The sequence below is a fragment of the Stylophora pistillata genome, chromosome 7 (genome assembly GCF_964205215.1).
Source record: "Stylophora pistillata chromosome 7, jaStyPist1.2, whole genome shotgun sequence".
Taxonomy (NCBI): Eukaryota; Metazoa; Cnidaria; class Anthozoa; order Scleractinia; family Pocilloporidae; genus Stylophora; species Stylophora pistillata.
This window is the reverse complement of record NC_142525.1, coordinates 26825213-26842463: the sequence shown is the minus strand read 5'-3', so window position 1 is coordinate 26842463 and position 17251 is coordinate 26825213. Positions and strand designations below refer to the sequence as shown.

The window sequence follows — 17251 nt, the reverse complement described above, 5'->3', positions numbered from 1 at the left end:
TAGTTTCTGATCAATTGAGAAACGTTTTCTGTACAATGGCAGAAGTATCTAGACTGGTGGCCTTTGGTGAATGGTGGATGCAGATCACATAGTGGAATTGAGTCACGAATTGTTTAACAGCTCTCTCGATGCAAATGTAGCCATCGTTTATGATTTATGTCATGCGGATCTATTCAGTGATGGCAACTCAGATATCAGTTGTACTGAAAGAAACCTAATTCTCATGGACGGAAATCGTAGCATTCACTCGCCAAATGTTTTTCTATGTTCAAACGTAACAACAAGTAGAGCTAACTACAAGAGCCCTAGCTAATTACTCATTGATACTTTCATTAACGATTCTTACAACTGAGTGTCCGCAAAACGATTTTAAATAAGAAATTACGAAGTTGAGCTTCCACAGTCAGAGGTTATCGTGCATATTGATGTTCTCAATTTGGCAAGCTTGGTTGAGCAACGACATGTCGAACCTCGAGGATTCAAGTAGAGAAATACGGTCTTAGAACATCGTGGATTGATAAATCTTTGTTAAATTAGCTTCAGTTCTGTCTATTCTGGGCCAATTCTGTACTCTGTAGATAAAGTTCGGAAACACGTGAACCATTTGGGAAAACATTTTCTTAGAAAGGCTTGCATATATAATTTCTGTAAAATAAATGCCGACAGACTTAAAACCCGGAGTAAACTAATGCTTTTCTACGGTAAAAGGGAGCCACAATTTTTTCTACTATTGTCAGCAAAGAGTTGGAGTCCTCTGCTGAGGATAAATCTTTCGGGAAGATCTTGGCAACATTTGCTTTTGTTAAGCATCAACTTTGCTTTTGTTGACATAGTACATGCAGACATGGTTTAATTCTACTGTCAGGGACCGCGGAGGGGTCCATTGTAACACTTTGCGACACACTAATTCCATGACATGGCTGACATGCCCTGATTGGTGCAAACATGCCCCAATTCGGTGATTTGATTGGTGCGAGATAGTACATAATGTGGCGATCTAATTGGTGCGAAACACATACCACTCGATACGCTAACATATAGTTACTTTTTTCAATGAAAAAACAGATAAGAACCAGGCGTGCTTATTTATCATGACTGTACTCGAAAAGCGTCTGAATAGTTAATCGGTGACGGCCAATGATTTGCAGACGTTTTGCATAACGTAAGTGAACACATTTTACTAGAATATTTTTTAAATTTACTTGGCACTAAACAGTAATCAGCCACAGAGATTAAAAACATTTCACTGGTTGTAGAGATGCAATTGGTCCATTTTTTAGTTTCTGTTTCTTTTTTTTTTTTTTTAAATATCTCTGTGTTAGCATATCGAGTGGTATTTTGGCTTGCACTAAGAAGATCGCCCCATTAGGGTATGTGTCCTGCACCAATCAAATCACCGCATAAGGTTATGTATTTCGAATCAATAAGATCGCTGCATTAGGGTAGGTATCTTTCACCAATCAGATCACAGCATTATGGTATGCTTACACATATCAGAGTATTTTCCTTCATAAAATTAGGGTACCGCAGTATGTTGCGGTGGAATTAAAGCAACATTCAACAACAAACATATGAAACATATGTATGAACTGCGGTTATGAGACGTATATGTGAACGATCCTTCGCAGTAAAGCACTATTTGAGCAATAGTGAAAATCAGACCTGAAAAAAATTTCAGGCCTGTACGGGCCTGAAATTTTTTTCGAATCCCGTACAGGCCTGAAATTTTTTTCAGGTCTGATTTTCACTATTGCTCAAATAGTGCTTTACTGCGAAGGATCGTTCACATATACGTCTCATAACCGCAGTTCATACATATGTTTCATATGTTTGTTGTTGTTTGATTTATCATCTACGGGTTTATGTCGAATTAATTTGATGGCCTGCTCCCAGTTGGCTTGTTAGCTCAATTGGTAGAGCGCTGCACTAGTATCGCAGAGGTCAGTGGTTCGAATCCCGTACAGGCCTGAAATTTTTTTCAGGTCTGATTTTCACTATTGCTCAAATAGTGCTTTACTGGCGAAGGATCGTTCACATATACGTCTCATAACCGCAGTTCATACATATGTTTCATATGTTTGTTGTTGTTTGATTTATCATCTACGGGTTTATGTCGAATTAATTTGATGGCCTGCTCCCAGTTGGCTTGTTAGCTCAATTGGTAGAGCGCTGCACTAGTATCGCAGAGGTCAGTGGTTCGAATCCCGTACAGGCCTGAAATTTTTTTCAGGTCTGATTTTCACTATTGCTCAAATAGTGCTTTACTGCGAAGGATCGTTCACATATACATAAAGCAACATTAATGCACATCAAGAGTGAGATATTTACAAATTATTGCGAGCTCATCCACCCAGCTTAGTAATGGCTCACGTCCTTTTAGTCTGCAGTGCCAGCGTATTTTGGGCGCACGAGTGCACATTTTCGTATTAGGCCGCCATCTTAGATTTGGTAACTGTGGAGGATTGGGGCGAGAAAATATTTGCCGAGGGAGTAGGTGTTAAGTGGAAAAATGGGCAACGGGGGAGAGAGAGAGGAAGGAAAAATTTCCTTCCCTTCCCTCTCCCCCGTTGCCCATGGGATGGGACCTTTCAGGATAGTGGAATATCTATGGAGAATACGGAGGATATGCATATTAGTGTAAAGGGTTAACACATGCGTCATCAGATACAATGAATATATATAAAGTCCATATATTTTGAACTGCGGTATTAAATACGTATGATGCACGATCCTTCGCAGTAGATAGCGCTATTTATGCAATAGGGAAAATCAGACCTGAAAAAAATCAGGCCTGTACGGGATTCGAACCACTGACCTCTGCGATACTAGTGCAGCGCTCTACCAATTGAGCTAACAAGCCAACTGGGAGCAGGCCGTTAAGTTGATTCGTAATAAACCTGTGATAATAAATCAGATATAATGAATATATATGAAGTCCATATATTTTTGAACTGCGGTATTAAATACGTATGATGCACGATCCTTCGCAGTAGATAGCGCTATTTATGCAATAGCGAAAATCACGGGTTTATTACTAATCAACTTAACGGCCTGCTCCCAGCTGGCTTATTAGCTCAATTGGTAGAGCGCTGCACTAGTATCGCAGAGGTCAGTGGTTCGAATCCCGTACAGGCCTGATTTTTTTCAGGTCTGATTTTCGCTATTGCATAAATAGCGCTATCTACTGCGAAGGATCGTGCATCATACGTACATGCGTTATCTTTGTGTAGGAAGCTGAACCATCCCTTTATTGTAAAGTTCTATGGTGGTGCTCGATTACGAACGATACTTGTGATGGAGATCTGCGAGGAAAACTTGAGGAGCCACATTTTTCGGCACAAAAGCAATATACCCGGTCTGTCATCAACACCTACTGCTGCCAGAAATGTGATTGGATGGGCAAAAGACATTGCCGATACTCTGAAATACATTCACAGACTAGGTATCGTTCACCGAGATCTCAAGTTGGAAAACATATTGGTAAGTTAAAAATTAGGACCACTGGCTGTTGTAAGTCTTTATTATTTCACTTAACCTATTTTGCTCGCCTTCGCCCAGCTTTCCTTGTTGTTGTTGTTGTTGTTTATGTTTTACTTCTAACTTTGCTTTACAAGCCCTCTTTTGAGCCCTAACAGCTTCCACGGAGGCTAAAGAGGTTGTTAATCGTTTTCTCATTACCTTTTCCTTCTATAGCTGTCACAAGGAAATGTTGTCAAAGTTGCCGATGTCGGTGTTTCCAAAGAAGCTAGAGCGATCACAGGTACCATGGTGGGAACTCCTATGTATCTGTGAACAAGTCAAGAATGTACGATTACAAAGCGGATATATACAGCTTCGGTATAATGCTCTGGGAGATGTGGTATGGTAAGAGAGCCCTTCTTGATATGGCAGGAGATGAACATGAGCTGTTTGACATAGTGATTGGGGGTACGAGACCTTTGCATGTGCAAGGCTCAAAGACGCCACCGGCTGGTTTGCAAAACGTAATGAGGCGTTGCTGGGATAAAAACCAAACAAAAGGCCAGATTCAGCATAATGTTATGAAGAGTTGTCTGAGCTATTCAAGGACCTTTGAGCACCACCCATGCAAAATCTGGTTATCAGGCAACCACTTCAAACGTATTTGCTGCTTAATGTAAGCTTTTTTGCAACGTTAGCGAATAATAGTAATATACTTTGATATTTGTAGGTCCTACCTGCTTTTACCAGTCTATGATGGACAGCCGTCATATCATTTTGAGTCCAAGTCTTTTTTGATTTCAGCCCTTGTAAGAGGCGTGAAAGGGTCTATACAGTGAAAAAAAAAAAGTGAATAATAATAGTTAAATACAAGGGTGGATAGAGGCAAAAATATTTTAAACTTTTGTGCTTGACTTTTAGCGTTTGACATACGGTGGTCAGGTTGACAAATTGAACGAAGAGCAACCACTGTCTTCCTGTTTTCTGGGGTGCAGCTATTTGTTTACTTGGCTTGAATCCTGAACTGATCAGTTTCATCACTGTTTTGATGTTTAAAACCTTTTCCCCTGGATTACATTGATCGTTATTCATTGACTAGCAAAGATGTTTCGGTAAAGGGAACTGACCAATTTTAATAATAAAATATTTCAAGACTGTACAGAGCTTTCATTTTTTTTTCAACGAACCTTCTTCTCTGAGAAGCCCTGACCTCCTCTCAATACAACTCGCTAAATTGACCAATCAGAGCGCGCGCTTTACTTTGGTTATGTTATAAATACAACTCGGAGTCAAAAATTGTAATATTATAGCTTCAATCTGTCATTTGTGAGCGATTAGTGTCCAACTACAGAATAAACTTTTATAGGAAGACCTATATCAAAATCCGTTTAAAATTAACATTGTTGGTTTTTAACGAAGGAATGTATACTGTATGCTTTCTTCGTTATATTTGAGGTGGAGTTGAAAATTGATTATAATGGCTCGTACTTTAATTCTCAGTACCTTTTTAAAACCCCCTTACTCACGCCTCTGATGAACCCCCTGTGTGAACCCCTTGTGTGAACCCCCTGTGTGAACCCCCTGTGTGAACCCCCTGTGTGAACCCCTTGTGTGAACCCCCCTCGTGAACCCCTTGTGTGAACCCCTTGGAATTTGGCCCGGTCGGCTTGAACCGCTGTGTATCGGTGGTGCTGCAGAGGAATATATTTGGTAAAATCCTTGTTTCCAGGATTCCTCTCTCTTTTGTCTTTTACGAAAGCTGACCTTTAGATAACCTGAAGAATAGCAATTGATTTCATGTGAGGCATACAACAAACAACTTCCTGGTTCTGTAGACGAGGTCCTCATGATAGGCCACTAATAGGTCTATCTAACCACATGACGCACTGCGCTGCACAAGCTTGAATTGTTTTTGACGATCCACGTGGTGCAGAGTTTCAAACAATTAAAAGAAATGGTACTTCCAATGAATAAACAAACAAATGAGCAAACAAAACAAGTAAAAAAGATGAAGATGAAGGGAAACGACAATGAAAGTTTGGGTTTCTATCGGACTTTGTTTGATTCAACCTCAATCTTTTAGGGCTTGCCATTGTTGAGATGTTCACCTCATCTTTGACAAGCATTCAAAACGACTAGCACTGAATGCAATAAGCAAAACTTCTTTTCCCTTTACTCACTTCATGTACCTGTACTTATGTTTGATTATCTCCCTCGATGTTTATTAATTGTATGCTGCGTGATAAGTCACGCTTTGACTGTCAGACAATACATGTACAGGGATGCGTGACAGTGCACTACGTAATCAGATACTTGGTATGCAGTAGACTGTGATGATGCAAAACTTTTGAGACCTATATTTTTCCTTTTTCGCGGTTTTCAAAGGATATAAACCTGACATTGACAAAATTTTGATCATAGGTATTTAAATTATCGGTGTGCAGCATGAGTGCATTACCAGACATTGACAAGATCGACGATATCTTGGAGATAGCAATCACAATTGCGTCGCTAAAAATCCCTTCCAAAGGGCTGAAAACGTTGGACGAGATGAAACAAAAAGTGAAAGAGACTCTTCGGTTGTCAGAGAAAAAGTCAAGTTGGACGGCAAAAGAGGTGAGAATTTTACAATTTGTTTTCAAAATATCAGCTACTCGCAAATTCGATTTATAAACGACGTTTTCAGTACAATGACCTATCCAGATGCGACCGCTCATAAATGGTAGATGCAGATCATATCGTGAAATTCAGTCACGAATTATTTAACAGCTTGCTCGATGCTAATGTCGTCATCGTTTACGATTTATGCCATGTAGATCTATTCAGTGATGGCATCTCAGAAATTAGTAGTACTAGAAGAAACCTAATTCTCATGGATGGAAATCGTAGCATTCACCACCAAATGTTTCTCAAAGTTCAAACTTGGCAACACGGACGCGTAAAGCCTACTACAGGGCCGATAGTTACTTTTTGATACTTTCATAAACGACGCTTATAATTGAGTGTTAGCAAATCGATTTTAAACAAGAAATTGCAAAGTTCTGCTTCGGCAGTAAGAGGTAATTACGCATATTGATGTTCCTAATTTGGGAAGCTTGGTTAAGCAACGATCGAGCCTCCAGGGTTCAAGTAAAGAAGTACGGCTCTTAGAATATCGAGGATTGATTAATATTGGTTGACTCAGCTTCAATTCTGCCTATTCTGGGCCTATAGTGTGCTCTGTGGATAAAGTTTGGTCATTTGAGAAAACATTGACTGTTTTATGAGGTGTACATTTCCACATTTTCTTAGAAAAGCTTTCATATATAATTTCTTTAAAAAAATATCAACAGACTTAAAGCCCGGAGTAAACTAATGCTTTTCTCTGGCAAAAAGGAAGCCACAAATTAATATCTGCCATTCGGAATTGTCAACAAAGAGTTGGCGTCCTATGCTGAGGATAAATATTTCGAGAGGATCTCGGCAACAGCTGATTTTGCAAAGCATCAACCGTTTGCTTTAGTTTACATAATACATGTAGACATGGTTTGATTCTACACTTGTTTAAAGATTCAATGAATGTGACTGAGAAGTTACACCATGGTTATAAAAGTTAAATGTTGGTTCTATGAATTGTAACTTCTCGGTTACATTCCTTAAAACTTTAAAGCAGAGTAGCATCAAACCAGGTCTGATTGTTCACCTGATTCCTTCCTGAAAGGCTTTAATATATCATACTACATGCACTTTTAGTATATTTAAATATCCATAGAATTACTTAATGGAAATACTATCCTATCGGGTTTTGCTAAAAGCAGGTCCGCGGCCCACGGCTCGCGGTCCACGGTCCGCGGCCCGCGACGGCCAAGCGGCCTGGGAGCCCGAAGGCCCAGCGACCCGCAACGGCCTGCGACCCGTACGCCCGGTGGCCCAGTCCTGATTTTCCACAGTTTTTTTTTGTCCAGCGGTAAATCCACGCGCATGCACAGATCTGCATCGGGTTTGGGCGTGCAAAAGGGAAGACAGTGAGTTTGAATTCGATGACCATCTAATCATTTGAATCCTTGTTTCTGTTTGTTGCATGTTGTTCAGATAAAACATTTTGATTCTCTGTTCATTAGGCTCTTTACAGAAACCGCTAACACAGTAGAGGACTTTCATTATCGAACGATTTAAGTTCTTTTTAAACCATACTTTGAAAGTGAAAATATCATAACAACAAAGGAAAAGAAAATATGAACCAAGGGCAAAATTGAAGCACAATACAAACAACGAATTTGAATTTCTTGATGGTGGGGCTTAATTTTTTCACCTTTCGCCGTGATGGAAAAGTACTCCTTTTTACACCCGAAATAATTTACCGTATTTCTTCGCTCAATCTCGAATAAGGAGCTGCCTCCTCGATGTCCGACGGCGTAATGTCGGCAAATCGATCGGTCGCCCGACTGAGAAGCAGAGTTTGCTTGTTGACCTTAGTGACAATGAGACTGAAATCGAGTAAGTACCATTAAGAGATTTACCCGAACACAGAGTTTCCTTAGTAATTTACAAAAACTTTCAATGAACAGTTAAAATTCTGTTACTTGCTGAAAATGGTGCAAATTTAAGAATTGCCCAGCCTCGTATAAGAGCCCACCGCCCTTGAGGACCACTTATTTAATAAACGCCCAGGGCGCTAACCGTATTCGAATAAATACGGTACTTACATCGCCGGAAAGCAATGTTTGAGAACACGCTTTCCTTCTAGGGTGGAGTTCCTGTAACTAGATCGACATATCTCTGTATAGAAAAGATTGGCAGCTCACATATCGCATCACTTATGATATTTTCACTTTCAAAGTATGCTTTGAAAATAACTTTCATCGTTCGATAATGAAAGTCCTCTATTGTGCTATCGGTTTCTGTAAAGAGATTAATAAACATAGAATCGAAACGTTTTTATCTGAACGACATGCAACAAACAGAAACAAGGATCCAAACCCGATGCAGATCTGTGGATGCGCGTGGATTTACTGCTGGACAAAAAAACTGTGGAAAATCAGGACTGGGCCATCGGGCCTCCAGGCCGCCAGGCCTTCAGGTCGCAGGCCGTTGGGGGCCGCTGGGCCTTCGGGCTGCCAGGCCGCTGGGCCGTCGCGGGCCGCGGGCCGCGGGCCTGCTTTTAATTAGCAAAACCCTATCCTATCGAGGGTTGCATTGCGGAAGTTTACGAGCTTAAACCAGCCTCGTGAATCTCTTAACTAAATTAAGCTGGTTGTTGCGTGTTAACAACAGGGCGTGCTTTTATTCCAAGTCTTTAGTCAAAGTTAGTTTTATAATCATATAATTTATCAAGGATTTCTCAAAATGATTGTAAAACGGTAATACCAAACAATTTGGCCGCAAAATAATCTTTAATTAACGCAAGCAAATGTTCATGCACAGATTTTGACTTACCATGTGTCGTTTATCAGGCATTTTCAGTGTTGACAGAGGCAAAGAAAGAAGACGAGAAAAAACGAGAAACCTTGCTCCTTTTCTACGAACGTACGAGTATTTGTTTGGATCCGAGGCATGAAAATGTTCTTGCAATTTTGGAGAAAAATATCGGAAACGTCTGGGAGAAAATCTATTACCACAAACATGTTCTACAAAGAAAAGAGTACATTGTACTCGTTGCAGGTTGGTTATAAGTGTATTATTTGACATAGCCTCCTTATTCACTAGACTAAAATCCGTGACTAGAGTATAGGAAAAGGCAACCTTGGCTATTCATTAGGCTAATAACTTGTATCAATTCAGAAAAAATTATCAAGCCTTGGAAACTAAATTATAAACCAGCTTCAGTGGAATCGACTCATTGCTGCCGTTGTTGTTTTAAGTTCCCCTTAATTTATACTTATTTACAATAACCAGGCGAAACAAGTTCAGGAAAAAGCACCCTGTTGAATCTGATCCTTGGAGAACAACTTCTTCCTGACTCCGTTCTCATTAGCACATCCACCATCGTTGAACTTACATATGGAGATACACCAAAGTTGGTGGCGCACTACAAAAACAAAGAATCTGGAAATACCACGGAGACTGTCCTACTAAACAAGCCATCTGAAGCCTCCGAGCAGAGTCATCTTCGACAGATTTCATCTTTTGTCCACCTGAAGGAGAACAGAGAGGGGGGTTCAAAGTACAAAAAGATTGAGCTGTTTTGGCCACACAATCTGTTGAAGGTAGTTATAAGAAATAAGCCAAGCTCAGTAATCATTTAAAGTAATAGAGATCGATCTAAATCTGAAAATTGATCTTTATGCCAGCAAGCTTGTGAATGTTCTCTGCACTATGCCTGAGTGTCTGATTCCATTGTATCATTTACAAGTGTTTGTTTACGAGCCACCTGAGTGTCTCAAATTGATATTACGGATGGTAAGGATGTTTTAAACGTTCAAAGTCCTAACAGTCCCAGGTTCGCCATTCATCTCTTAAAATAATAGACTCTGAGATTGATCTAAGATGAGGAATTGATTATTATGTCAGCAAGCTTGAAAATATTCGCTGCACTATGCATGAATGTCTGATTCCATGGTATCATTTACAAGTGTTTGTTTACGAGCTACCTGAGTGGCTCAAATTGATATTACGGATGGTAAGGATGTTTTAAACGTTCAAAGTCCTAACAGTCCCTGGTTCGCCATTCAGCTCCCATTTTTCACAGTGACCGCTTGCTGTTATTTGGTTTTCTTGGTTTTTATTTTCTCGTCGCAAGCATCAACAATTAACCAAGCACATGTTAAATCAGTGCCTCAATCCAATATAAGGTTTTTTTCTCAGAGAATCAATCGAGATGCACTCTAAAGGGCGATATTTAAATACTAACGTTTATGTATCGTGTGTTGTTCGATATCGTCTTTAACGTATCTTTCAGGAAAATATTGTCATAGTTGACAGCCCAGGTGTCGGTGAATCTGCCATCATGGATGACATAGTAAAAGCATACCTTGCGGAGGCTTTCGCTTTTATCTACGTCATCAACAGTAAAAACACCAGTGGAATACAGAAAGACAGGGTAAGTACATTAATTTGTCGTCCAAAGAGGAGTCCAACTACATAGATGGTTGAAGAGGACGAAATTTGCTGCAAAAACCATATAATTTTTCAAATCTGCCATTGCCTTACTTGCAAGACTAAATTAATTGTTTAAAAGAGACAAAGAAGAAGGACCAAAAGAAAAAATATCAGTATCCCAGTTTTCAAGAAAATTATTTTCCACACCAGCAGCGTAGTGGTAATTATCAATGATCAATCAATCAATCAATGAAGTTTATTGTCTTTACGTGAGGCATGATTACCCAGATTGCCCGGGCCAGAGGCTCATGTATGAAACTCAAGACAGCAACCCACCCATCCCACCCCAGGAGAGGACATCCATCACACAGTAATCTCATGCGTGGGAAATTAACGTCTGCTACCCCTAACTCTGCAGGAGACGAGACCTCCATTTATTCGTCCCTATCCGAGAAGACTAGAATATCTAACCATTTCTTGATGTTATAGAAAGGCAGCATATTATTCTCAATTATTTGAGTGTTGGTCCGGCCGGGGCTCGAACCCTCGACCTCCCGCACAACAGTCCAGTGCCCTATCCATTGAGCTAACAGGGAGGCGGTTAAATTAGTGGTAGGGCCTTGAGACGGGGACGTTTGACGTATGATTAAGGGTTTTATCTCCCTAAAATTTGGGACAGATCTTTTGTCTGTACCGTTTAGTTTAGAAAACAATAATGAGGTTTCGCTGGGATCTCGTTGAGAAAAAGAAGGTTTCAAAAGCAACAAAATTTTGATGATGAACAACAAGACAAAAACAAGGTAAGGGTGTCTTTGAGTTTCAAAAGTCTCATACAAAATGGCAACGGAAGCACATCGAACTTAACGAGCATGATTAGCTACTGCGCAACAATTAAGTGCCGCAAAATGTTTCAAAAATTATAGCTTATTCTGTATTTTTGCCTCCAGGTGGAAAAACTCTTTGAGCACGCGAGACAGGTGTCCCTTGACAAACAAAGGGTATCTTCTTCCAATTGTGCTCTGTTCGTTTGCAACAAGTGGGACCAGGTGCCGTCAGAAGAAACTGATGAAGTGAAGAACCACATCGTGAGGAAACTGGTGCAGTGCTGGCCTAGTTTAGATCCAGAATCTCAGATTATTTACATGTCAGCCAAAGACGCAAGTAGGGCCCAGAAGCTTGGAAGAGTCACGAAAGAGTTTGGTGAACTCATGAATGGTATCAAGTCGATGGTCTTGAAAAGTATTGAGTCAAGACCACAAATTCAGTGGAGGTAACTTGCTTCACATCCTTAATGACAAAATAATTGTGTAAGAACTTGATTTGCTTGTCATGAAAATGTTTCTTTAGTTCTAACAATGTAAATGACAAGTCGTGTATCTTATTAAAATGTAATGACATGATTTTTCTCTGGAAATTTGGACAATTAAGCAGTGCTAGATATCTTACAAAGGCCTCAAATTACACCCACAGGGGTGTAATTTGAGGGGCTTTACAGAGAAATGTAAGAGGTCAGGATATTTAATCGGTGACTGCAAGTCAGTAACAGACGTTTTGCATAGCGATAGTGACCAAGTTTTACTAGAATTTTTGCTAATGTATGTGGTACTAACCAATAGGTAGCCATCTTGGACATACTTAAAGTGGAGTTGGCAATTTAAGCTTACAGTCAATGTCACCCAAAGATTCGAAACATTTCAATGGCTGTAAAGATCAACGGGGTGGAGTTCTTTAGTTAATAAGTTAAGATTATTTAAACGTGCATACTAATGCAGTACCCTTACGGTTCACCTCTACCGATTACATATGTGCATAAATCGAAAATCGGTTGAAAGTATCTCAAAAAAAAAGTTAATATGAACGATGCGATGGTACTTGAAATAGGACAATGGTTTCTAATTTGAGACTTAAAATTACGAAACCTACCTTAACGATATTCATAAACAAATAGATATCGTAACCAAGCATGGAAATAAATGGAAGACAATTACAATAATTATGGCTTTGTTCTTAGGTGGCTCGACGACCTCCTTGCACGTATTTCCTATCTCACGAAAGCGTTCATGATTAATTCTTCCGAAAATCGTGAAAATTTGATAGCGAGAATGAAGTTGATCACTGACCACCTTCATAGCATCGAAAGGTAGCAAGGTAACGTAAGCAAGGAGTTGCAAACGTTCCTCGAAAACAAGACAGACAGTGCTCTGACTGCACTGTCCAGATTTCTTAAGTCTCCAGAGTTTATGGAGAAGTTTTCCTCGTGGTCATTAGATGATGTTCCAAATACTGAAGGAAGTTGGGAGGTGACCAAGAGCTACATTCAAAAGTCGCTGACAAAGCGACTTCAAGAGAGGATCGGGGAATGGGAAGAAAAGAATCATGTCTTTTCCGATGCTCGGTCCTCTTTGATTCGATACTTTCGGGAGAGGTTCAGCTATGTCGAGGGTCAACTTCGAGCGCTAGAGGGCTCTCTGCTAGCTGGAGACACTGCCAGCTCAGCAAGTGGCCCTTTGGTATCAGATAACTTTAGCGTCGTAGAGAAAGTCTTCATCGGGGTCACAAGTCCAATTTGGGTTCCAGTCGGTCTGGTTATCTTAGTTTTCAGTGTCCCAGTAGTTGGCGCCTTGGCCGTTAAAGAGAAGTGGGAGGACTGGAATGAAAGACGAAAGTACGAAAAAGACAAGTGTGGCTTCATGGCAAAAGCTTCCCAAGAATATCTTAAGGAAACAGTTGAAGAAAAACATCTAAAGTCCTTCGTGGTGGAACAGCTTAAAGAAGCTGAGGTTTGTCTTAAACAGGTCTTAGCTCGGATACCTCAGCTCATAGAAGCGGACAAGATGTTGTGTCAACAACTGAGAGAAGAAAGCCGCCGTAAGAAAGACATAGAGGATTTCTACAAACCGTTACACGAGGAGAGCGTACAATTAAGGGATGAGATGGCCCAATTTACAGCACAGAGGTCCATACCATGGACATCAATTGCAACGATTTGGAGTGGCAAGACGATGCGCTTCTTGGAGGTGGAGTGTTCACTGCTGTTTATCGAGGAACATTGAAGATACGAGGAGACGATAAACCCGTAGATGTGGCTGTAAAAGTGAGGAACGAGGAGCTTAACGATGCTACAGCTCGTGGCTTCCTTTCTGACACAGAGATACTCAGGTTGGTTTTCTTATCCCTAGATCTTGAAGTTTTCTACATTTTCCCAATTTTCTTTCCTGCTCAAAGAGCTCGTGGTGGTGGGTTGCAAGGCATCAACTAGAAAGTGGAGAATGTAATAGGAAGATTTATGTATAGTAAATTAAATGATGTTTTCTTGACAATATCGGAACACGTGGAATCTAGGTATATATCAAGGCACATCGAGATGGTAATTGAGAATGACCTTAACAGTGGGACTTCTCACCATTCATTCTACCAAGAGGTCTTTATCTTTGAAACCCTTGAGTCACTTAAGACCGACAAGCATCTAATTGTTCCATTCATCATCATTGCTGACTCAAACATTTACGTCATGAGAATAAGGGAAATGATCGCCAACAGAAAAAGCTATTTGATTAGAATTAAAAATCTTCATTTTAGAGAATAGTCTAGAAAATGTGCATACTGTTTTTAAAAAGAGTGTAGGTTGTTTTACATACACGTATTTACCTTTTGTAGGAGACTGAATCATCCCTTTATTGTAAAGTTCTATGGTGCAGCACTGCGTAAGGAAGGGGATCAGCTGAAAGCACTACTGGTGATGGAACTCTGCAAAGAAAACTTGATGAGGCACATTTTCCATGATAAAAGCAATATACCTGGTGAGTCATCATCATCTGTTACAGCTACGAGAGATGTGATTGTATGGGCAAAAGAAGTTGCCGATGCTCTGAAATACATTCACCAACAAGGTATCGTTCACAGAGATCTGAAGCTGGAAAATGTATTGGTAAGTTAAGAATTAGAACTACTGGCTATCGCAACCACAAATCATTTCCTTTGTTTTTGACTTTGTCTTTCTTGTCTTATTTTTCCATTTAATTCCTGTTCTTTGAAGAGTCAGGATTGAATTGATTATTTTCCACCTAAAACCAGTGTGACAACGCATTCCAGACTAACGCCTCCAGGCACCTTGTTTTCTTTTTCACTTTGCCTTGCCCTCTTTAAGAGGGAAAATTTTGGACTTTGGTATTGAACCTGTATCATATTACATGAGTATTATCTTCTCATCCCACAGCTGTCGCTAGAAAATGTTGCCAAAGTAGCCGATGTCGGTATTTCCAAAGAAGCCAAAGCGACGATTACAGTTACCATAACGAGAACTCCAATGTATCTCGCTCCAGAAGTGATTAAGTCCTGTATGTACGATTACAAAGCAGACGTGTACAGCTTTGGTATAATGCTCTGGGAGATGTGGTACGGTAAGAGTGCCCTTCTTGATGTGAGAGGAGATGTGAAGGAGTTTTATGACAAGGTGCTTAAGGGCGCAAGACCTGCACATGTCGAAGGCTCAATCAGGCCTCCGACTGGTTTGCACGATCTCATGCAGCAGTGCTGGGACAAAAAACCTGATAATCGACCAGATGCTGCAAAGTGTCACAAGAAGTTGACTCAGCTCTATCAGGACGCTGCAGCACCATCTTAGAAAACTCTGATTATTAGGCAACCACTTTCAATGTGTTAACTTTTTAAGTGTAGACTTTTGTGGAGCAGCAGGAATCCCTTATGACTGTTGTAGCAAATGGAATAGCCTCACCTGGGCCAGTTTTCCTGTTTAAAACTTAGATCGTACATTATAGAAACCTATTCTGGTCTTAGTGAGTGTAAAGGATGGTATCTTACTGTTAGTAGTGTCCTTGCGGTCTTCCTCATAGTCCAATCATCGTCTCATAGTATCGTTAAGTAGACCATACAAGAGTTCCGATGATTGAGTAGATTACTTTAACTTAGAGCTGGTTAAAATGTGTATCAATCCCCTTAGGGCTGAGTTGTTTTCGCTCTTGACGAATAGCGGCCAAGTTGCAAATTTTAATGCCGGAAGAGCAACAAGAAAATGCTGTAGGCGAATAATGCTCTGTCAGCTTGTATGAAAGCTTTTTGCCGGATTTAACATTTAGTCTCACTATCTGGTATGAGACACTTGTGATAAGAGACTTCTCATAGAAAATTCTGTTTTTTAAGTAGTTACATGAAATGAAATGCAGGAAGGTCAGAAATCATCCACCCACCTGTTGCATAACCATAGAGAAAGCACGAAAAGGGTCAAAGGACGTGAACTGAATTGAAGTTCCCTTGAACGGATTTCGAACACTAAGAGGCGTACATTTTCATGAATGAATTGTGCAATCAACATTGGCAAGAGATAACAAGGTACAAACATTTCCTCTTGATATTGGTAAATGAGGCAAGGAGACATTTGCGAACAAGTTTAGGGTTAGACGCGATTATTTGCCTCTTAACATTGCAAATTACAATGGCCAAATAAAGACTTGACCCGGTTATTCTTCAAAGGATCTTCCCAGGCCTTTTAATAACGCTCATTTCCTTACCAAGCCATGTACGTTGTATAAGTTATTGAGAAGTTTTCTTAGTGGACATGAATTGTGTTACAAACTATGAACGCGCAGGAAAAGTGTTTACGAACAGCTTACTGTTCACGGTGTGAAATGTTCACTTTTTAGTGTTCTCTGATACGACTTTATGAACAAAACAAATAATGTTGTTTCTTTTGTAACAACCACACAACGCTTTCTCATTTTGAATTACACTTTAAGCGCAGAGTTTTCCTTATTTGGACGTTAGTTTTAACAATTAGGAGAATCACTTGGATCAAAACCACGGATAATTCTCAGTTTTATCTAGGGCGTATTCGTTCACGTCACGCTTTTAGACCAATCGCGCGCCAGCAAAAATATTTGATTGATCATAATGCGTTCTATAAGCAACAGGACATGCTTTCATTTCAAGTTTGTTGTCGAAGTTTTTTGTTCAATTAAACAATACAGACTTCTCAAAATAAACGTAAACCGGTACAATTAACCAATTTAGCTAAAATTGTAATCTTTGATTTACCCAGCCGAATGTTACTGAACAGCATTTGCTTTAAGATAACAAACGAGCGACCTCGCTCAATTTTTACGAACGCTCAGAGTGTTTGTTTGAACACGTTGGATGGAAAAGCTCTCAACCTTTTGGAAAAGACAATTGTTTAGTAACTTTACACTAGTTTTATAATGTTCGTAAAGACGCGTAAAGGTAGATTGACGTAAAGCTCTCGTAAAGGTATCGTAAGGCTGAAGAGCCAGATTTACGTTCAGTGTAAAGTTTGCGTAAAGCTAAAACTTTACTTGACTGAAATAAGAGTTGTTGTGAGAAACAATTTGTCTAGACATATTAATGCTGTTTTCGATTTTACCTCAAGGTTGTGGTAAGCCATATATTTCGCAAAACACGTAAAGCTTTCGTTAATCAAGTGCAAGTGGCGTAATTCCTATTAACATGGGGTGTCTCGTAGCCCGCCGTAATCAATTGGTTTTTATGCGTTATCTTTTCTACATGAGAAGTGGGAAAAAGAAGAACCTGGGTAGATTCACCCAGTTCACATAGGTATGAATACCTTAGTGTTTAGTAAATAGCAGTGTGGAGATTGGCTCTGCTGATGAAAACGAATTTAAAGAGACGGTAAATGAAGTAGCATTTGAGATTTCTGGTGGGAATGAGGTGGGAAGGAGACTCTCCTGTCCGTTTTAAACTATTAAACAGCTCTAGAAGAATTGTTACTCACCCCCCTCCCCCC

At 40.0% G+C, this 17251-nt stretch overlaps 1 protein-coding gene and 1 pseudogene across 2 annotated transcripts; both read left to right on the top strand.

The window, feature by feature from the left end:
- The first annotated feature begins 3234 nt into the window (after positions 1–3234).
- Positions 3235–4598, top strand: LOC148727305 (cAMP-dependent protein kinase, catalytic subunit-like). The gene is made up of 2 exons (XM_088728980.1): positions 3235–3480; positions 3694–4598. Exons 1-2 carry the CDS (start codon positions 3295–3297, stop codon positions 3790–3792), a joined length of 285 nt encoding a protein of 94 aa, XP_088585106.1. The 5' UTR covers positions 3235–3294; the 3' UTR covers positions 3793–4598.
- A 1190-nt stretch (positions 4599–5788) lies between these two features.
- LOC148727304 (uncharacterized) lies at positions 5789–16928 on the top strand (annotated as a pseudogene). Its single transcript, XR_015989429.1, has 8 exons — positions 5789–6075; positions 8892–9099; positions 9334–9644; positions 10337–10477; positions 11424–11746; positions 12488–13635; positions 14134–14404; positions 14693–16928. The product of XR_015989429.1 is annotated as an uncharacterized LOC148727304 (transcript).
- Positions 16929–17251: the final 323 nt, after the last annotated feature.